Source organism: Lontra canadensis, unplaced genomic scaffold (genome assembly GCF_010015895.1).
Source record: "Lontra canadensis isolate GAN:19392208 unplaced genomic scaffold, GSC_riverotter_1.0 scaffold86, whole genome shotgun sequence".
Classification (NCBI taxonomy): Eukaryota; Metazoa; Chordata; class Mammalia; order Carnivora; family Mustelidae; genus Lontra; species Lontra canadensis.
Window position 1 is genome coordinate 3,790,932 of NW_022631080.1, and position 16,483 is coordinate 3,807,414.

At 38.9% G+C, this 16,483-nt stretch overlaps 1 protein-coding gene across 1 annotated transcript; it reads left to right on the plus strand.

The window, feature by feature from the left end:
• Positions 1-14,969: 14,969 nt before the first annotated feature.
• Positions 14,970-15,561, plus strand: LOC116882628 (ferritin heavy chain-like). The gene has a single exon (XM_032883157.1). The coding sequence runs from the start codon at positions 14,970-14,972 to the stop codon at positions 15,519-15,521; it is 552 nt and encodes a 183-aa protein (XP_032739048.1). The 3' UTR covers positions 15,522-15,561.
• Positions 15,562-16,483: the final 922 nt, after the last annotated feature.

The window sequence follows — 16,483 nt, forward strand, 5'->3', positions numbered from 1 at the left end:
TACTATTTATAAATTATATCACTCTAACCAAAATTATGAAATATAGGCTATTAATTCATGTTAATCATATCTCTTTAGAATAACAAATGCTCATACCAAATACATATTAAGGCCCAAATTTTAGCTAATATTAACATTAGCTATTAAATCATAATATGTACATACGAATATATGCATTCAATATTTTCTACGATGTTGAACCTATCACAAATTATGAAATGAATTGCTATTTAGTAAAAATAGTCCTTTTGTTATATTATTACCTGTTTTCTCTTGTTCATTTGACCTAACAACACTCCTTTGCAAGAAGATGGTCTTAGAGATGTTCCACATCATTCAGCTATTAAACAGTTTTATAAAACCACGTGTCCTACAGAGATTTACTCCAATGAACTGGCTTAATTTAGAACGTAATCTAACCAAATATATTTAACAGGATGGCTAAGAGAATCACCACCATGGTTTATAAAACTGTCCCTGGGAGAAAAGAAAGTGGACTTCTGGTTCTGCATAGAATCTTATTATTTCTATCTCCATTTCCCCTCCTACATTTGTTAACAACTGAATAAACTGAATTTTTTTTCATCTTGTACCTGGGATCTCTGATGACAAAACGTTAACTGAAATACTCTGATGTGATCAATGTGTTCACCAATCTGTAATAATGTAAGAATTGATTTTCGTATTTTGGGGAATTGTGTACCTTGATTCATTTATAAATCTTTTCTCCCTAAAAATTAGGGACTGTTAATGTGAAAAAGAAAAAAGAATTAAGGGAAAAGGGCCACAATGGGAAAACTGCATTTCTCTGCAGCATAATCGAGGAATACATTTGATTAAGGACCAAAGTAATGTTTTAGGAGGGAATAAAAGCATTGATAATTGACAGAAACATGGTAAAATAGGGAAGGAAGCATTATAAATATATTATTTGGACATGGAACTGATATTTCCAGTTACCATTAATGGTTTTAGTCTTTTACAGTTTGCTAGGATCTAAGGAATGCTAAGGAATGTATGAATAGCAGCAGGTAAAAGAAAATAATATTCCCTGCCACCAGAAGCTGCTCTCAGCCCAACTTTCCCCTTCTACTCCAGGCCAGGGACTTTACCACACACGCAGTCAAAATGTTACCGCTCAGGAATTCTTTTCAATAGATTTCTCTCCCTCTCAATTGCAACAGCCTCTATCCTTTCAAGAAGGCTGACTTTGGCCTCACCTTCCTTCCCAAATCCCCCAGTTCCTCCACAGCCCATCTTTAATTCATGTCCTGAAAAGGAATGCTGGGTTTTGTCTTTGCACCCAATCTCTCTTCCAACACACACACACACACACACACACACTGTATAAATTCATGTCCCTGCCAATAATTTCGAAGAATCAGCACTTTTCTGGCAGGAGAAAATCAAGGGGTAACATTACTAATGGGCAACTGAGTATAAAGGCAAAAGTATTTGGCAGATTATTAATGAGCCTTTCCTCATGAGTTGTTTATCATGTAAGATATCATAACTTAAGAGCACCATCTACATAAGTAAAAGTGAAATGTTAAATAATCTTTCTTACTTAAAGAATATATCCTAATCCATTGACTCATACTTAAATAAATGAGGTTTAGAATCATTTTGGCAGAAAGCTACTAAGAATCAGATATTTCCTAGGAATTTGAAATCCCCTAAATAGGCTGACATGACCTTAAATATTCAGAGATGTTTTTGGAATATGGCAAAGTCTTCAGAAAATAAGTCAAAAGGACACGGTTTATTTTCCTATATAAGCAAGAACTGAAGAATTAAAAGCTCAAAGGGAAGATAATAAATGTGAATCATACACAGGAAGCACTTTACAAAAAAACTTCTTTTCTAAGTTGTGATTTTCACTGAGTTTTTATATTTGCTTGTTGAAGTAATGACATTTTTATAAAAGAGGAAAACATCAAATAAGCCATTCACAATGTGGAAGAAAAATTTTGAAAATTCAAAAATGAGAGTAAATCAGTTATTCATGTCAAATTATGAAGAATAGTGATCACATTAAATATAAGCTTATCCTATTATCACTCTGGGTTAATACTACCGTAAGGTATGGAATAATGGGAAAATTTAAAGGATTATGCTTTTCCTTAACTAGTCCGGAAAAACATACACCTGTGTTTAGTAAAACAAAATATCTATAGCTTTAACTAAGACATTCTGGATCTTTAGGTTGGGAAAACTAAGGAAATCTCATCTAAAATGGAGTTGGAAAGCCCTGAAGGGGGGGACCTCTCATACAATACCACTCACTGTGGATTGCAGACTCCAACTGGAAGAATCTGAGCTCACATTCCTCATCAGAAAAAAACGTAGTCTACCACCCCAGCAGGAGGAAGGAAAATTTTCTTCTTGCCCATCAACAACAACAGCCAATGAGAAACTCCCACACTCAACCAATTAGAAGTCTGAACTTTCACATTCCTCTAATGGACTTTCGTTCTACATCACCCCTCCCAATTTCCTTCTTTTATCAATAAAAGCAAGCCCCCCCTCTTTTGCTCTCCAGAATCGCCTACGGTTTGTCATAGTTTGTCTGTCTTGAATTGCAATTCCCCTGTTATTCCCATATAAATTCACTGTGCTGGTAAAATAACTGCCCATTTCATTTTAAGGTTGACAAAGTTAACTAAAATAATTTCACTGTATTTTCCCTAAACATAATTGCTATGTAGGAAAAGGTATGAGAACTTCTTTAACAATTTCTATATCTGTGACAACAGAAGTAAAAATTTGAAACAAAATATTTTTGAATACATGTGAATATTTCAAACTAAATAAATATGTATTCTATTAATTATCAACTCATTAGCTACTAATTTTATATTGGCCATATTTGCATTTTATTGGTGAACAAAGTGAACTGAAACAGACTCTTATGAAATTAATGTCAATGTCTGCTGTAATCATTCAGTACTTTTCACAAACCTGGACATTTATTAAATCCTAAATACTTACTGATTAGATCCATGGTGTGTTCATGCCATCTAACTCAGTGTTCTCTAGCTGTATTTGTGAATTCCATAGATCTGTTCTTGTGTTTACAACTAAATTAAAAATTAATAGAACCATTTTCAGGACCATCTTGATTTCCTCATAGCTCAATATGGCCACACAAACTTGATGGTCCACATTTGCCTGTGTGCTCTGAATCATGTTGAATGTGACTGCTATATGACTGGCATATCCTAGTGTAAAAATGACAACTGTCCCATGTCCACCCTTATGGTCATGTTGACTTGTTCTACCAGCTGCAAGGGCTAAAACTTCCTTTTAAAGTGATGACCAGGAAATGCACAATAGTTTAATAGAATGGAACTTCAGCACCGTCAGTTACTGAAGTTGAGACTTCTAATACTTCATGAAATAAGCCACATTGGAATAAAGTATCACCTTATTTTATATGAGTTAATAAAAGAATAATGTAGATGGACAATATTTAAATGATGACTTCCACGAACTGAAAGCAAATGTCAATCATTTCAGTAAAGAAGAGTGGCCAAGAACTGCGATGATGAATGTATATCGGGGCATAGAGGCACAGCACACTCATAAGAAAACTTGCATCTTGGCAACTAAATTTAGTCTCAGTGAAAACTGATTGTGTTTAAGACAAAAAGCATAGTGTGATACATAATTGGAATTTCTTAATTTTAATTTTATTAATTTATACTATAAGTAAACAATATAAAAATATTAAATATAAATATTTATTTGTATATATTTGCAGTTATAAAAACATACCTTTAAGCATAGAGATTTTTATACCTCGTTTTGTGTTTATGCATACCAAATTAAAATTATAATAGTAATTTGTCACTATTGGGTATCTGTGATTTTTTTCTTTCTAAAAGAAACATAGTTTAAATATTCAAAATCCATTCCCACTCATTGTTTTAATTTAGAAAAATAATGAGACTAAAGCTTTTAATAGGCCTCTCAATCTTTTCATTCATGTTTTTGAGCCCCTACTATGTGAAATTTACCATCAAACAAGTTAAATAGTCTTTGTCTTAACAGAACTCATCATGATGGTCCAGCCAAACTTTCTAAACTACCTAGAGAAAAATCAGTTCAGAGTGTCACTATCTGCTTTTACAAAATGTGTGCTTGAGCATACTTTCTAATTCACAATTTCTTTATCTGTAAAATATGAGTGATAATTATAAAAATTAACTCAGAGAGTACCTGTAATAGTGAGATAATACAGAGTAAACAGCCCAGAGACAGATTTATATTGACTCTGGATTGATACATCACTTTTCATTACCCCTTATTAAATGATTTTTTGTACATGTTCGTGTACACACACACAAAGTTTACATATATGCATATATACATATATAAACATATACACATATTTATTAACAGAGAGTGACATAAGTCACCAACTGCTGCTAGTTATGGTCTACTTACTGCATGTATTAATGTTTCGTTAATTTTTTTTCAGTGTTCCAAAATTGTTTATGCACCACACCCAGTGCTCCATGCAATATGTGCCTTCCACAATACCCACCACAAGGTTAGCCCCACCCCCCATGCTCCCACTCCCCACTCCAAAACCCTCAGTTTGTCTCTCAGAGTCCACAGTCTCTCATGGTTTGTCTCCCCCTCCAATTTCCTCCAACTCACTTCTCTCCATCTCCCAATCTCCTCCGCATTATTCCTTATGCTCCACAAATAAGTGAAACCATATGATAATTGACTCTCTCTGCTTGACTTATTTCACTCAGCATAATCTCTTCCAGCCCCATCCATGTTGCTACAAAAGTTGAGTATTCATCCTTTCTGATGGAGGCATAATACTCCACAGAATATATAGACCATATATTCTTTATCCATTTGTCTGTTGAAGGGCATCTTGGTTCTTTCCACAGTTTGGCGACTGTAGCCATTGCCGCTATGAACACTGGAGTACAGGTGGCCCTTCTCTTCAGTGCATCTGTATCTTTGGGGTAAATACCCAGTAGAGCAACTGCAGGGTCATAGGGACACTCTATTTTTAATTTCTTAAGGAATCTCCAAACCCAAAGTGGCTGTACCAACTTGCATTCCCACCAACAGTGTAAGAGGGTTCCCCTTTCTCCACATCCTCTCCAACACTTGTTTACTGTCTTGCTAATTTTGGCCATTCTAGCTGGTGTAAGGTGGTATCTCAATGTGGTTTCCATTTGAATCTCCCTGATGGCTAATAATGATGAATATTTTTTCATGTGTCTGTTAGCCATTTGTATGTCTTCTTTGGAGAAGTATCTGTTCATGTATTCTGCCCAATTTTTTGACGTGATTATCTGTTTTGTGTGTGTTGATTTTGAAGAGTTCTTTATAGATTTTGGATATCAGCCCTTTGTAGTGTGATTTGCAAATATCTTCCATTCCGTGGGTTGCCTCTTTGTTTTGTTGACTGTTTCCTTTGCTGTGCAGAAACTTTTGATCTTGATGAAGTCCCAAAAGTTCATTTTCTCTGTTCTTTCCTTTGCCTTTAGAGACATATCTTGAAAGAAGGTGCTGTGGCCGATGTCGAAGAGGTTACTGCCTATGTTCTCCTCTAGGATTCTGATAGATTCCTGCCTCATGTTGAGGTCTTTTATCCATTTCGAGTTTATCTTTGTGCATGGTGTGAGAGAATGATACAGTTTCATTCTTCTACACATAGCTGTCCAATTTTCCCAGCACCATTTATTGAAAAGACTGTCTTTTTTTTTCCACTGGATATTTTTTCCTGTTTTGTCAAAGATTATTTGACCATAGAGTTGAGGGTCCATATCTGGGCTCTCTACTCTGTTCCACTGGTCTATGTGTCTGTTTTTGTGCCAGTGCCCTGCTGTCTTGGTGGTCACAGCTTTGTAGTAAAGCTTGAAATCAGGCAACGTGATGCCCTCCCCCAGTTTTCTTTTTCTTTTTCAACATTTCCTTAGCAATTCAGGGTCTCTTCTGGTTCCATACAAATTTTAGGATTGTTTGCTCCAGCTCTTTGAAAAATGCTGGTGGAATTTTGATCAGGATGGCATTGAAAGTATAGATTGCTCTAGGTAGTATAGACATTTTAACAATGTTTATTCTTCTGATCCATGAGCATGGACTGCTCTTCCATCTTTCTGTGTCTTCTTCAATTTCTATCATGAGTGTTCTGTACTTCTTCAAGTATAGATCATTTATCTCTTTGGTTAGGTTTTTTTCCCAGGTATTTTACAGTTCTTGGTGCTATAGTAAATGCAATCAATTCTCTCATTTCCCTTTCTATTTTTTCATTGTTAGTGTATAAGAAAGCAACTGATTTCTGTGCATTGATTTTGTATCCTCCCACATTACTGAATTGCTGTATGAGTTCTAATAGTTTGGGGGTGGAGTCTTTTGGGTTTTCCATATAAGGTATCATGTCATCTGCGAAGAGAGTTTGACTTCTTCTTTGCTCATTTGAATACATTTTATTTCTTTTTGTTGTCTGATTGCTGTTGCTAGGACTTCTAGAACTATGTTGAACAACCATAGCAAGAATGGACATCCTTGTCATGTTCCTGATCTCACAGGGAAGGCTGTGAGCTTTTCCCCATTGAGGATGATATTCGCTGTGGGTTTTTCATAGATAGATTTTATGAAGTTGAGGAATGTTCCCTCTATCCCTGTACTTTGAATCATTTTAATCAGGAACAGATGTTGTATCTTGTCAAATGCTTTTTCTGCATCAATTGAGAGAACCATGTGGTTCTTCTCTCTTCTCTTATAGATTTGTTCTATCACATTGATTGATTTGCGAATGTTGAACCACCCTTGCGTCCCATGGATAAATCCCACCTGGTCATGGTGGATAATCTTTTTAATGTACTGTTGTATCCTATTAGCTAGTATCTTGTTGAGAATCTTGGCATCCATATTCATGAGGGACATTGGTCTGAAATTCTCCTTTTTGGTGGGGTCTTTGCCTGGTTTGGGGATCAGGGTAATGCTGGCTTCATTAAAAGAGTCTGGAAGTTTTCCTTTTGTTTCTATCTTTTGAAACAGCTTCAGGAGAATAGGTATTATTTCTTCTTTGAATGTTTGGTAGAATTCTCCAGAGAATCTGTCAGGTTCTGGGCTCTTGTTTTTGGGGAGGTTTTTGATCAATGCTTCAATCTTATTACCAGATATTGGTCTATTCAGGTTGCCACTTTCTTCATGATTCAGTTTTGGAAGTTTATAGGTATCCAGGAATGCATCCATTTCGTCTAGGTTGCTTAACTTACTGGCATGTAACTGTAGATAATAATTTCTGATGATTGTTTCTATTTCCTTGGTGTTAGTCATGATCTCTCGCTTTTCATTCATAATTTTATTAATCTGGGTCCTCTCTTTTCCTTTGGATTAGTTTGGCCAATGGTTTACTGATCTTATTGATTCTTTCAAAAAACCAGCTTCTAGTTTCATTGATGTGTTCTACTGTATCCCTAGTGTCTAGCTCATTGATCTTTGCTCTAATCTTGATTATTTCCCTCCTTGTGTGTGAGGCTGACTTAATTTGTTGTTGATTCTCCAGTTCTTTAAGGCATAAAGAGAGCTGGTGTATTCTGGATTTTTCAATTTTTTTTTTGAGGGAGGCTTGGATGGCTATGTATTTCCCCCTTAGGACCGCCTTTGCCATATCCCATAGGTTTTGGACTGAAGTGTCTTCATTCTCATTGGTTTCCATGAATTGTTTAAGTTCTTCTTTGATTTCCTGGTTGATCCAAACATTCTTGAGCAGGGTGCTCTTTCACTTCTAAGTGTTTGAATTCCTTCCCAACTTTTTCTTGTGGCTGAGTTCGTTTCAAAGCATTGTGGTCTGAGAATATGCAAGGAATAATCTCAATCTTTTGGTATCAGTTGATCCCTGATTTCTGACCCAATATGTGGTCTGTTTTGGAGAAAGTTCCATGTGCACTCGAGAAGAATGAGTATTCTGTTGTTTTAGGGTGGAATGTTCTGTATATATCTATGAGGTCCATCTCATCCAATGTGTCATTCAATGCTCTTATTTATTGATTTTCTGCTTGGATGATCTATTACTGAGGGTGGCATGTTAAGATCCCCTACTATTAATATATTCATATCAATATAACTCTTTATATTGATTAACAGTTGTCTTATGTAGTTGGCTTCTCCCACATTGGGGGAATAAATATTTACAATTATTAGATCTTCTTGGTGGATAGACCCTTTAAGAATGATGTAGTGTCCTTCTTTATCTCTGACTACAGTCTTTAGTTTAAAATATAATTTATCTGATGTAAGAATCACTATCCCAGCTTTCTTTAGAGGCTCATTGGCATGAAAGATGTTTCTCCATCCTTTCACTTTTAGTCTGGGTGCATCTTTAGGTTCCAAATGCATCTCTTATAGACAACATATGGATGGGTTGTGTCGTTTTATACAATCTGCAACCCTGTGCCATTTTATGGGAAAGTTTAGGCCATTTACATTGAGAGTGATTATTGAAAGATACATTTTTATTGATATCATGTTGCCTATGAAGTCCTTGTTTCTATAGATTGTCTCTGTAAATTTCTTTTCTATGTCACTCTTGGGTTCTTTCTTCTTTTACAGAGCCCCCCCACCCTTAATATTTCTTGTAGTTCTGGCTTGGTGGTCACATACTCTTTCAAACCTTGCGGGTCTTAGAAGCTCTTTATCTTTCCATCCATTTTGAATGTCAACCTTGCTGGATAAAGTATTCTTGGCTGCATGTTCTTCTCATTAAGTGCCCTGAATATGTCTTGCCAGCCCTTTCTGGCTTGCCAGGTTTCTGTGGACAGGTCTGATGTTATTCTGATGGACCTTCGTCTGTATGTAAGGAATCTCTTCCCCTCAGAAGCTCTTATCTAAAATTATGATTCATCAGTCTCACAATCAAGTGCCTCGAGGTCTTTCTAGATTCATTGATCTTGGGGGGGTGGATATTCTTTCTGCCTCTAGGACATGAACTCTGGGTCAATTCCCCACATTGGTAAAAATTTTCATCCAGAATTTGTTCAACTATATCTTCCAGTCTTCTCTCTTTCTCCACCCCCTCAGAGATCCCAATAATTCTGACACTGGAAAGATTCATGGCATCACTTATTTCCCTAATTCTGTTTTCATGACTTCTAAGCTGTTTGTTCCATGCCTCCTCCTGATCTTTTTTCTCTATCAGTTTGTCCTCTAGATCACTAATTCTATCTTCTGCCTCAGTTACCCTAGCTGTTAGCATATTTAGATTAGATTGGATGTCACTGATAGCATTTTTAACTTCTGCCAGGTTGGCTCTCACTTCTGCCCTTAGAAATTCTTTGTTGTCACTAATGGTTTTCTCCAACCTAGCCATTGCTTGGATAATTGTTATCCTGAATTCCCTTTCCAACATACTGTTTATGTCCATATCCAATACTTCTGATGGATAGGGCACAGTCTCTGAATTTTTCCTCTGTTGAGTGTTTCTCTTCCTATTCATTTTGGTGAGAGGTGGCTGAGGGGATGTATAACTGAATGTATCAGCTGCAGTCCAGACAAAGTGCACCCTGGAATGCTTCTGAGCAATCGAAGTCACCACTAAAGAGAAAGAAAAAATAGAGAGAAAGAGAGAGAGAGTAAGAGAGGACCCAGCCAGAAAGAGCCCCAAAGGTAAGCTTTATAAGGTAAACAAACAAAAATGGACAAACAAAAAGACCAAGAAAAGTAAATGACAAGAAAAAAAAAAAACCAGACAAAATGAACCCCAAGGATAAGATTTATATAACACCAAAAAAAAAAAAAAACAAATACATAGACACACTGACAGAAGAAAAAGATGGGAGGGTGGTTATAAATCCTTGATGTGGGCAAGGAACGTTATTTTCATTCTTCCTGGGTGTATCTTGATATCTTTGTTAAAGGACTCAACTTTCCAGAGATACAGGAAGATTAAAATTGGTTTACATATAGGGGTAGTATTGATTAGGGAAAGAGGAGTACCTTGAAGCTTATGTCTATATGTATATTTTTAAAAATAAAATAGAAAAGAAAAAGAAAAATACAGGTACATGTATGAAAAAACTTTAAGTTAAAAGATTATTATGGAATATGTTTTTTTTTCCCAAAGACCTTATTTATTTATTTGACAGAGAGAGATCACAAGTAGACAGAGAGGCAGGCAGAGAGAGAGAGAGAGAGAGAGAGAGGGAGGGAGGGAAGCAGGCCCCCCGCCGAGCAGAGAGCCCAATGCGGGACTCGTTCCCAGGACCCCGAGATCACAACCTGAGCCGAAGGCAGCGGCTTAACCCACTGAGCCACCCAGGCGCCCCTGGAATATGTTGTATTAAACCTCTAGTTGTAATGGTAAGTAGGTTAAAAAATTAAAAAGAACAGGAATAGTGAGAACAAATTAAAAATAAAAGTTGTATCTGTGAAATATACTGGTTTTAGGGCCATACCAGGAGCTTAATATATTGTTTTCCCCTGATATTGGGGTTTTACAGTTTTATGGGGACCCTGTGGTAGTTGTCCTCTCATTCTTTTGGCTGGCTTTCTGGTGGAGGGGCTTGCTGCATTGTTTTTCAGTCAGTTTTCCTTGGGTTGAGTCCTCCTTGATAGGGGCTGGGCTCTGTAGAAATTGATTTTTCAGGCTTTTGTTCTCTGGAGGTTTTTGTTCTTTGGCAGATTTTTGTGGCTTTTAGGAGGTTTAGTGGTAATCAGACTGCACCCAGAACTGTCTCAGAGAGAAGCTTTAGTCTGCTCCAGTCTGGGTGGTCCAGAACACACAGACTCCCCCTCTACAATCTCCGCTGAGTCATGTAACCTCCCATAGGCAGCGCACGTCCCCCGCCACTGTCTCAGGGGTTGCCGAAGCGCCTGCCTGTCCCTGCACCCCTCTGCCAAAACCATGAGCGATAATGGTCCAGGGAGCCCACTTCTGGTGGCTGCCTTTGCCAGGACTGTCTGGGGTAGTTCCTTCAAGTCTGGGCTGGGAGTGTTCAGACTCTCGGCCAATCCTAGGATCACCAGCCAGCACCCGCAGGGAGCACTCTCAAGCATGGGTGGGGAGCATGGTTCAGACCCCGGTTGTTGCAGTGAGTGCAGAGTGCAAAAGGCTGTGGATCTAGAGAGTGTCTACCAGACTCCCTCAAGCTGCACAACCCTGGGGGCTCCGGAACCAGGAAATGGAAGCTGTACCACCACACTCTGGCATGGGTGGTTGCCAGCAGTGGCTGTCCTGGGTCCATGGGCTCAGGCCCGTGCCCGTGACCGCCTGATTCCACCAGTTGCCCCTTAAGATCTTTTGTCCTTTGTGAGTGATTTTAACCAGACTCCAAGTTAATGCTGGTCCCCAATCACAGGGCAATTTCGTATTGGGGTATTACTTTCCAATGGGTTGCTTCTGGTGGCTCCCTGCCCTTTCTGTTTATCATCCAATATCAGTCCCATCATTCCCAGTATGCTTAACCTGTCCACTGTTGTCTTCTGCCCCCGTAGAGATCCAGAAGTGTATAATCCTACATCTCAGGCTGGTTTTATGGGTGTTCAGAGGGTTCTGGTAGATAATTAGCTCACTTTAGGGGACCAGTTGAAACAGGGTCTCCTACTTCTCCACCATCTTGCCCCTCCTCCCCCTGCATGTATTAATTTCTAAAGAAGGGATTATATGGAACATTGAATAGGACATCACTGCAAAAAATGCAAATATGAATTTACAGAACAAGTTTTATGTTAGTATCTATAAAAATACCCAGCATATAATAGGTACTCAATAGAAATATACTGAAGGAATGAATATGAGTTAATTACTGACACTGTGTCAGAACTTATTGTCTAACTCTTAGTTCTGTAACATTTTTAAATGATGAATAGAAGTGAAAAATCAAAGAGTTTTCACATTTACGGCACTCTAAGTTTTGTTTGTTGACTCTGCACTTACTACAAATAATGCTATGATGGTTAATTTTACATGTCAACTTGACTAGGCCAGGGGTACCTAGATATTTAGTCAATTATTATTATGTGTATGCCTGTGAGGGTGTTTTTCCATGAAATTAACATTTTAAGTAGTGGAGTGAGTAAAGCAGACTGCCCTTCCTAGTATAGGTAAGCCTCTTGCAATCGGTTGAAGGCCTGAAGAAAACAGAAGGCTGACTACCATTGAGTAAGAGAGAACCCTCCCTGACTGACTGGCTTTGACCTGGGACACTGATTGTTTTCCTACCTTTGACTTGAACTTTCTGGGTTTCCAGCCTGCTGGTCTTTGAGCTATACCATCACCTCTCCTAGGTCTCCAATTTGCCAAATGCAGATTTGAGGACTTGTCAGCCTCCATAATCATGTAAACAAATGCCTTATTTTTATATACATATACACACATTTATATGTATACACACATTTTTGTATATATGTGTATATATGTATATATACTACTGGTTCTGTTTCTCTGTAGAACACTAATACAATACAAACAGTGACCACAAATATTTCAAGGAAGCCTTTATCTAATAGTCCTATACTGATGTTTTTAAGACCCATCATCTGCTTTGAAGTTTCCTCATTCTATCTTTATACTTAGTTTTATATTCCTCATTTTAGAAAACTGAATGTAATGCTTTTGTTTCTATTTATATATATATTTCCCTTGTGGAAATTTGAAGTTCCAGTCCATGCTTCTTTATTGATTTCCCTTAGAAAGCTGCTTTTGTTTCTATTTATATATATATTTCCCTTGTGGAAATTTGAAGTTCCAGTCCATGCTTCTTTATTGATTTCCCTTAGAAAGCTGGTTTTTAAGTCTTGGGTTTTTCTTATTTATTATATATATTTTATCATTACCATCTCTCCTAGGAATTAATGATAAGGAATGAAATATTTGAGAAACACCATTATCACCCTTTAGTAACCATTCAATGGTATTATTACTTTTAAGTATTTGAGGAATATAATTATAGTGATAAATTATTAAATAATCTTGAGACATAATGAAAAAAAGTTCTACAAAATCCAGATCTCTTTTGCTTAAATGGATTCTTATAATGAGGACTACAATGGAATGTCCCAAGGAAATTTTGAAAGTCTACAATTATTTTAAGACTAAACACTGGTGTTAAGCAAATAAGGAACAAAATTTTCTCATTGAGAAATTGATCATGTGGTACTTTTCCATCTGTAGTATGTGATTTTATCATTAAAATCAACTTCTCAAATAGATGTCTATTTATTTACAGAATCAACAATTAAATGCCTCTAAAACTGCCTGGGTAAGTTTACATCATGACATTTGATATTTGATCCTTTGCTTTTATCATGAACAGTGATTATAAAATAGTGTAAACTTGCAAAGAGAAATAGAGACCAAAACAACAACAACAAAACCAAAGGTGTGTTAATTAGAGCCATGGGATTAAATCTTTCAATAAAAACAGGTATTTTATTCTAACTCTATCTGAGAACATAGACCACATTGAATTCTTCTGTGTATCTCCAGAATCAAACACAGTGTCTGACACATATTTGGAGTATCTAAATGGTTGCTGCATTCATGCACAAATAAATGAATCATAAATACCTAGGTTGGTTTTATGTCTTCTATTATAATATCCTTGAATTCTGAGGATAAATTGCCTTTTAAATTTCCATATACATATCTTGTACGTGTGCACTTACAACAATAAGTGTGGGGGGGATGGCAGTTTTATGTTTGTTTAGTTTGATCTGGTTCTCCATTAAAATGCAAACATCATGGGAACAGAGATTTGTCTCTTTGTTATTAATATATGCCCAAATTACAGACTAGCTCCTTGGCCATATTAGGTTATCAATAAATATTTGTTGAATTAATCAATGAATAAATAAAAGGCGATTTGAGATCGGTGGTATTCCCTGTCAAATGGTTCATTTCACAGAATATAATTTAAGGAGTTAAAAAATAAAAACAGTCTTGCTGAGTGGCACTGAAAGTACAGATGAGGCTGGAGGGAGGAATACATCCACATGGTTAGCAGTGCTTTCTGTAAGAATGCACCTAAAAACTTTTGTTTTCTGCGAGAGGAAAGAGACATCGGCATTTCCCCAAGAGGAAGGGAATCGGCGAGCCAAGTGAGAGGCGGTGAGCAAATGTAGGGTGTCAGTGAAGAGATCACTGACGCTGTCCATTTTGGGGTCCAGATAGGGCAGAAGGAATGTGTTCCTAGGACTGCGTTGAAATAGTAAGAGATGAGAGGGAATCAAGGGAGTGAGGAAGAAATGCAAAGAGTGGAAGATTGAGAGGTGGAAAGATTTGCTGAGACTTTGGAGGTGCTGCTCTGCTGTTGGAAGGGACTGAACCTGATCGTGAATAGGAGAGAAGTGGAGGTCTGTGAAACAATAAGGTCTAGGAACTGAGTGAGGAGGCTATCAGAAGTGTCGTTAATATGGATGTTGAGTCACTGAGGATAGCTGCCATCCAAATAAAGCTTGTGATACTAAATATTCCAATGACACCACAAAAGCACTATATTTGGTGAACAATCCCATCATGACAGTACTCAAGGGGATTGCTCAAAGAAACCACGCATGTGACTAACTCAAAACAGTTGCACTTATATTCATGACTAACAGTTAAAAATATTTAGGCTACATGCTCAGCAGAGTCACACTGTGTCACCCGGCTCCTCTGAACCCGGAACAGTGCTCTCATTCCGCTCCGCCTCCAGCCACGCCCCCCAGCCACGCCCCCAGCCACACCCCCTAGTCCCTCCAGAGCCTAGGGCCCCCTCCACTCTGACCCCAATGACCTGCTAACGGATCCTCACCCCACCCCCCAACACTGGGTAACGGACATACCTTCCGGTTCCAGCCCAGAGCTCGTGAGCTGCCAGCCCAGGAGCCTGCCCATCTCCAGCCTCCCTCAGCGCCCACCCTGAAAAGCATCTGCCCCCACGGACTTTGGCTCCGCAGCCCTCGCTTCCGCACCGCCTTCGCCTTCGCCTTGGTGCCCGGGGCCGCCAGCCATGGCCACCCCGCAGCTCTCCCAAGTGCGCCAGAACTACCACCCCGACTGCGAGGCCGCCATCAACAGCCAGATCAACCTGGAGCTCCACGCCTCCTACGTGTACCTGTCCATGGCCTTCTACTTCGACCGCGACGACGTGGCCTTGAAGAACTTCGCCCGCTTCTTCCTGCGCCAGTCCCGCGAGGAGACCCAGCATGCCGAGAAGCTGATGGAGCTGCAGAACCAGCGCGGGGGCCACATCCGCCTCCGCGACATCAAGAGGCCGGACCGCGACGACTGGGAGGGCGGCCTGAAGGCCATGGAGTGCGCCCTGCACCTGGAGAAGAGCGTGAACCAGAGCCTGCTCGACCTGCACCAGCTGGCCACCGACAAGAACGACGCCCAGCTCTGCGACTTCCTGGAGAGCCACTACCTGCACCAGCAAGTCGAGGCCATCAAAGAGCTGGGGGGCTATGTCACCGACCTGCGCAAGATGGGGGCCCCCGAAGCCGACCTGGCAGAGTACCTGTTTGACAAGCTCACCCTGGGCGACAGCGACAAAAAGAATTGAGTTGGGACTGTTTTCCCTATAGCCCCAGGGCGCATGGTGACTTTCCCTGATCACCATGCCGAGAATACGTATTGCAGTATTGCGTCTGCAAAAGGTTCCAGTTTTTTTCTTCCAGTCTTGCCTTTCATCCAATAAAGTTATTTGGTTCCTAAATAAATAAAGGTCTCTGGTTGATTCATGTGCACAAATCTCTCACCTTTTAAGTTTTAAAATAGGTAACCAGTAGTCCTTCTACCCACACATGCCCCATCCACATGCAGCTCAGATTCTCTGAAGAGGAAGGGAGAAGGTATTCCATGGGACCCTGGAAAATACAGTATCAATCTTCCCCTTATAAACGATGTGGGTATATGAGAATGGGGGTGGAGTGGGGTGAGGTAGGGCCCTGGTTAAGTGCATGTGAATAGTGAAAGTATAGAACATGGCCTGAAGATCAAGACTGCAGTTGTGTCTTGGGAAGAAGGAAAGGGAAAGGCATTGGGCAGGGATTAAATTAAATGGGATCCTGGCTTTATCTGAAATGTTTATGTTCATTAAATTCTTCAAATACTAATGGTTAAGTCTGCATAGCAAGATGAAGATCTTGGAAGTCAGAATGTTAGAGTATCTCTCACAACCTCATGCTGGGCAACAGTGATAATAGGAAACAAGTCTTAGGCCAGCTTCCACACACACACTGGCAGGAACTTACTGTGGTTACCAATGCCTGGCATACATGTTGCAGTTACAAAACAACCACATAAGTATGTTTTCTTTAATATGTATCCTATGTATATCTGTATATGTATATGCTCCAACCAACAGCAGAGTTCATTGTGAATCTCTAGACAAGATCCTGAATGTTTGCTTAGGAAAACACTCTTTGTTAAAAAGCTCTGCATTATTAGAAATGATATAGCTACTTTCTAGACCTTTCCTGAACCCAGTTATACTTCTGCCTTTGGGTTTCATGAATCCAACTG

What these genes read in the sequence shown, in the direction of transcription:
- LOC116882628 (XM_032883157.1), top strand. Translation starts at nt 14,970, where the DNA reads ATGGCCACCCCGCAGCTCTCCCAAGTGCGCCAGAACTACCACCCCGAC.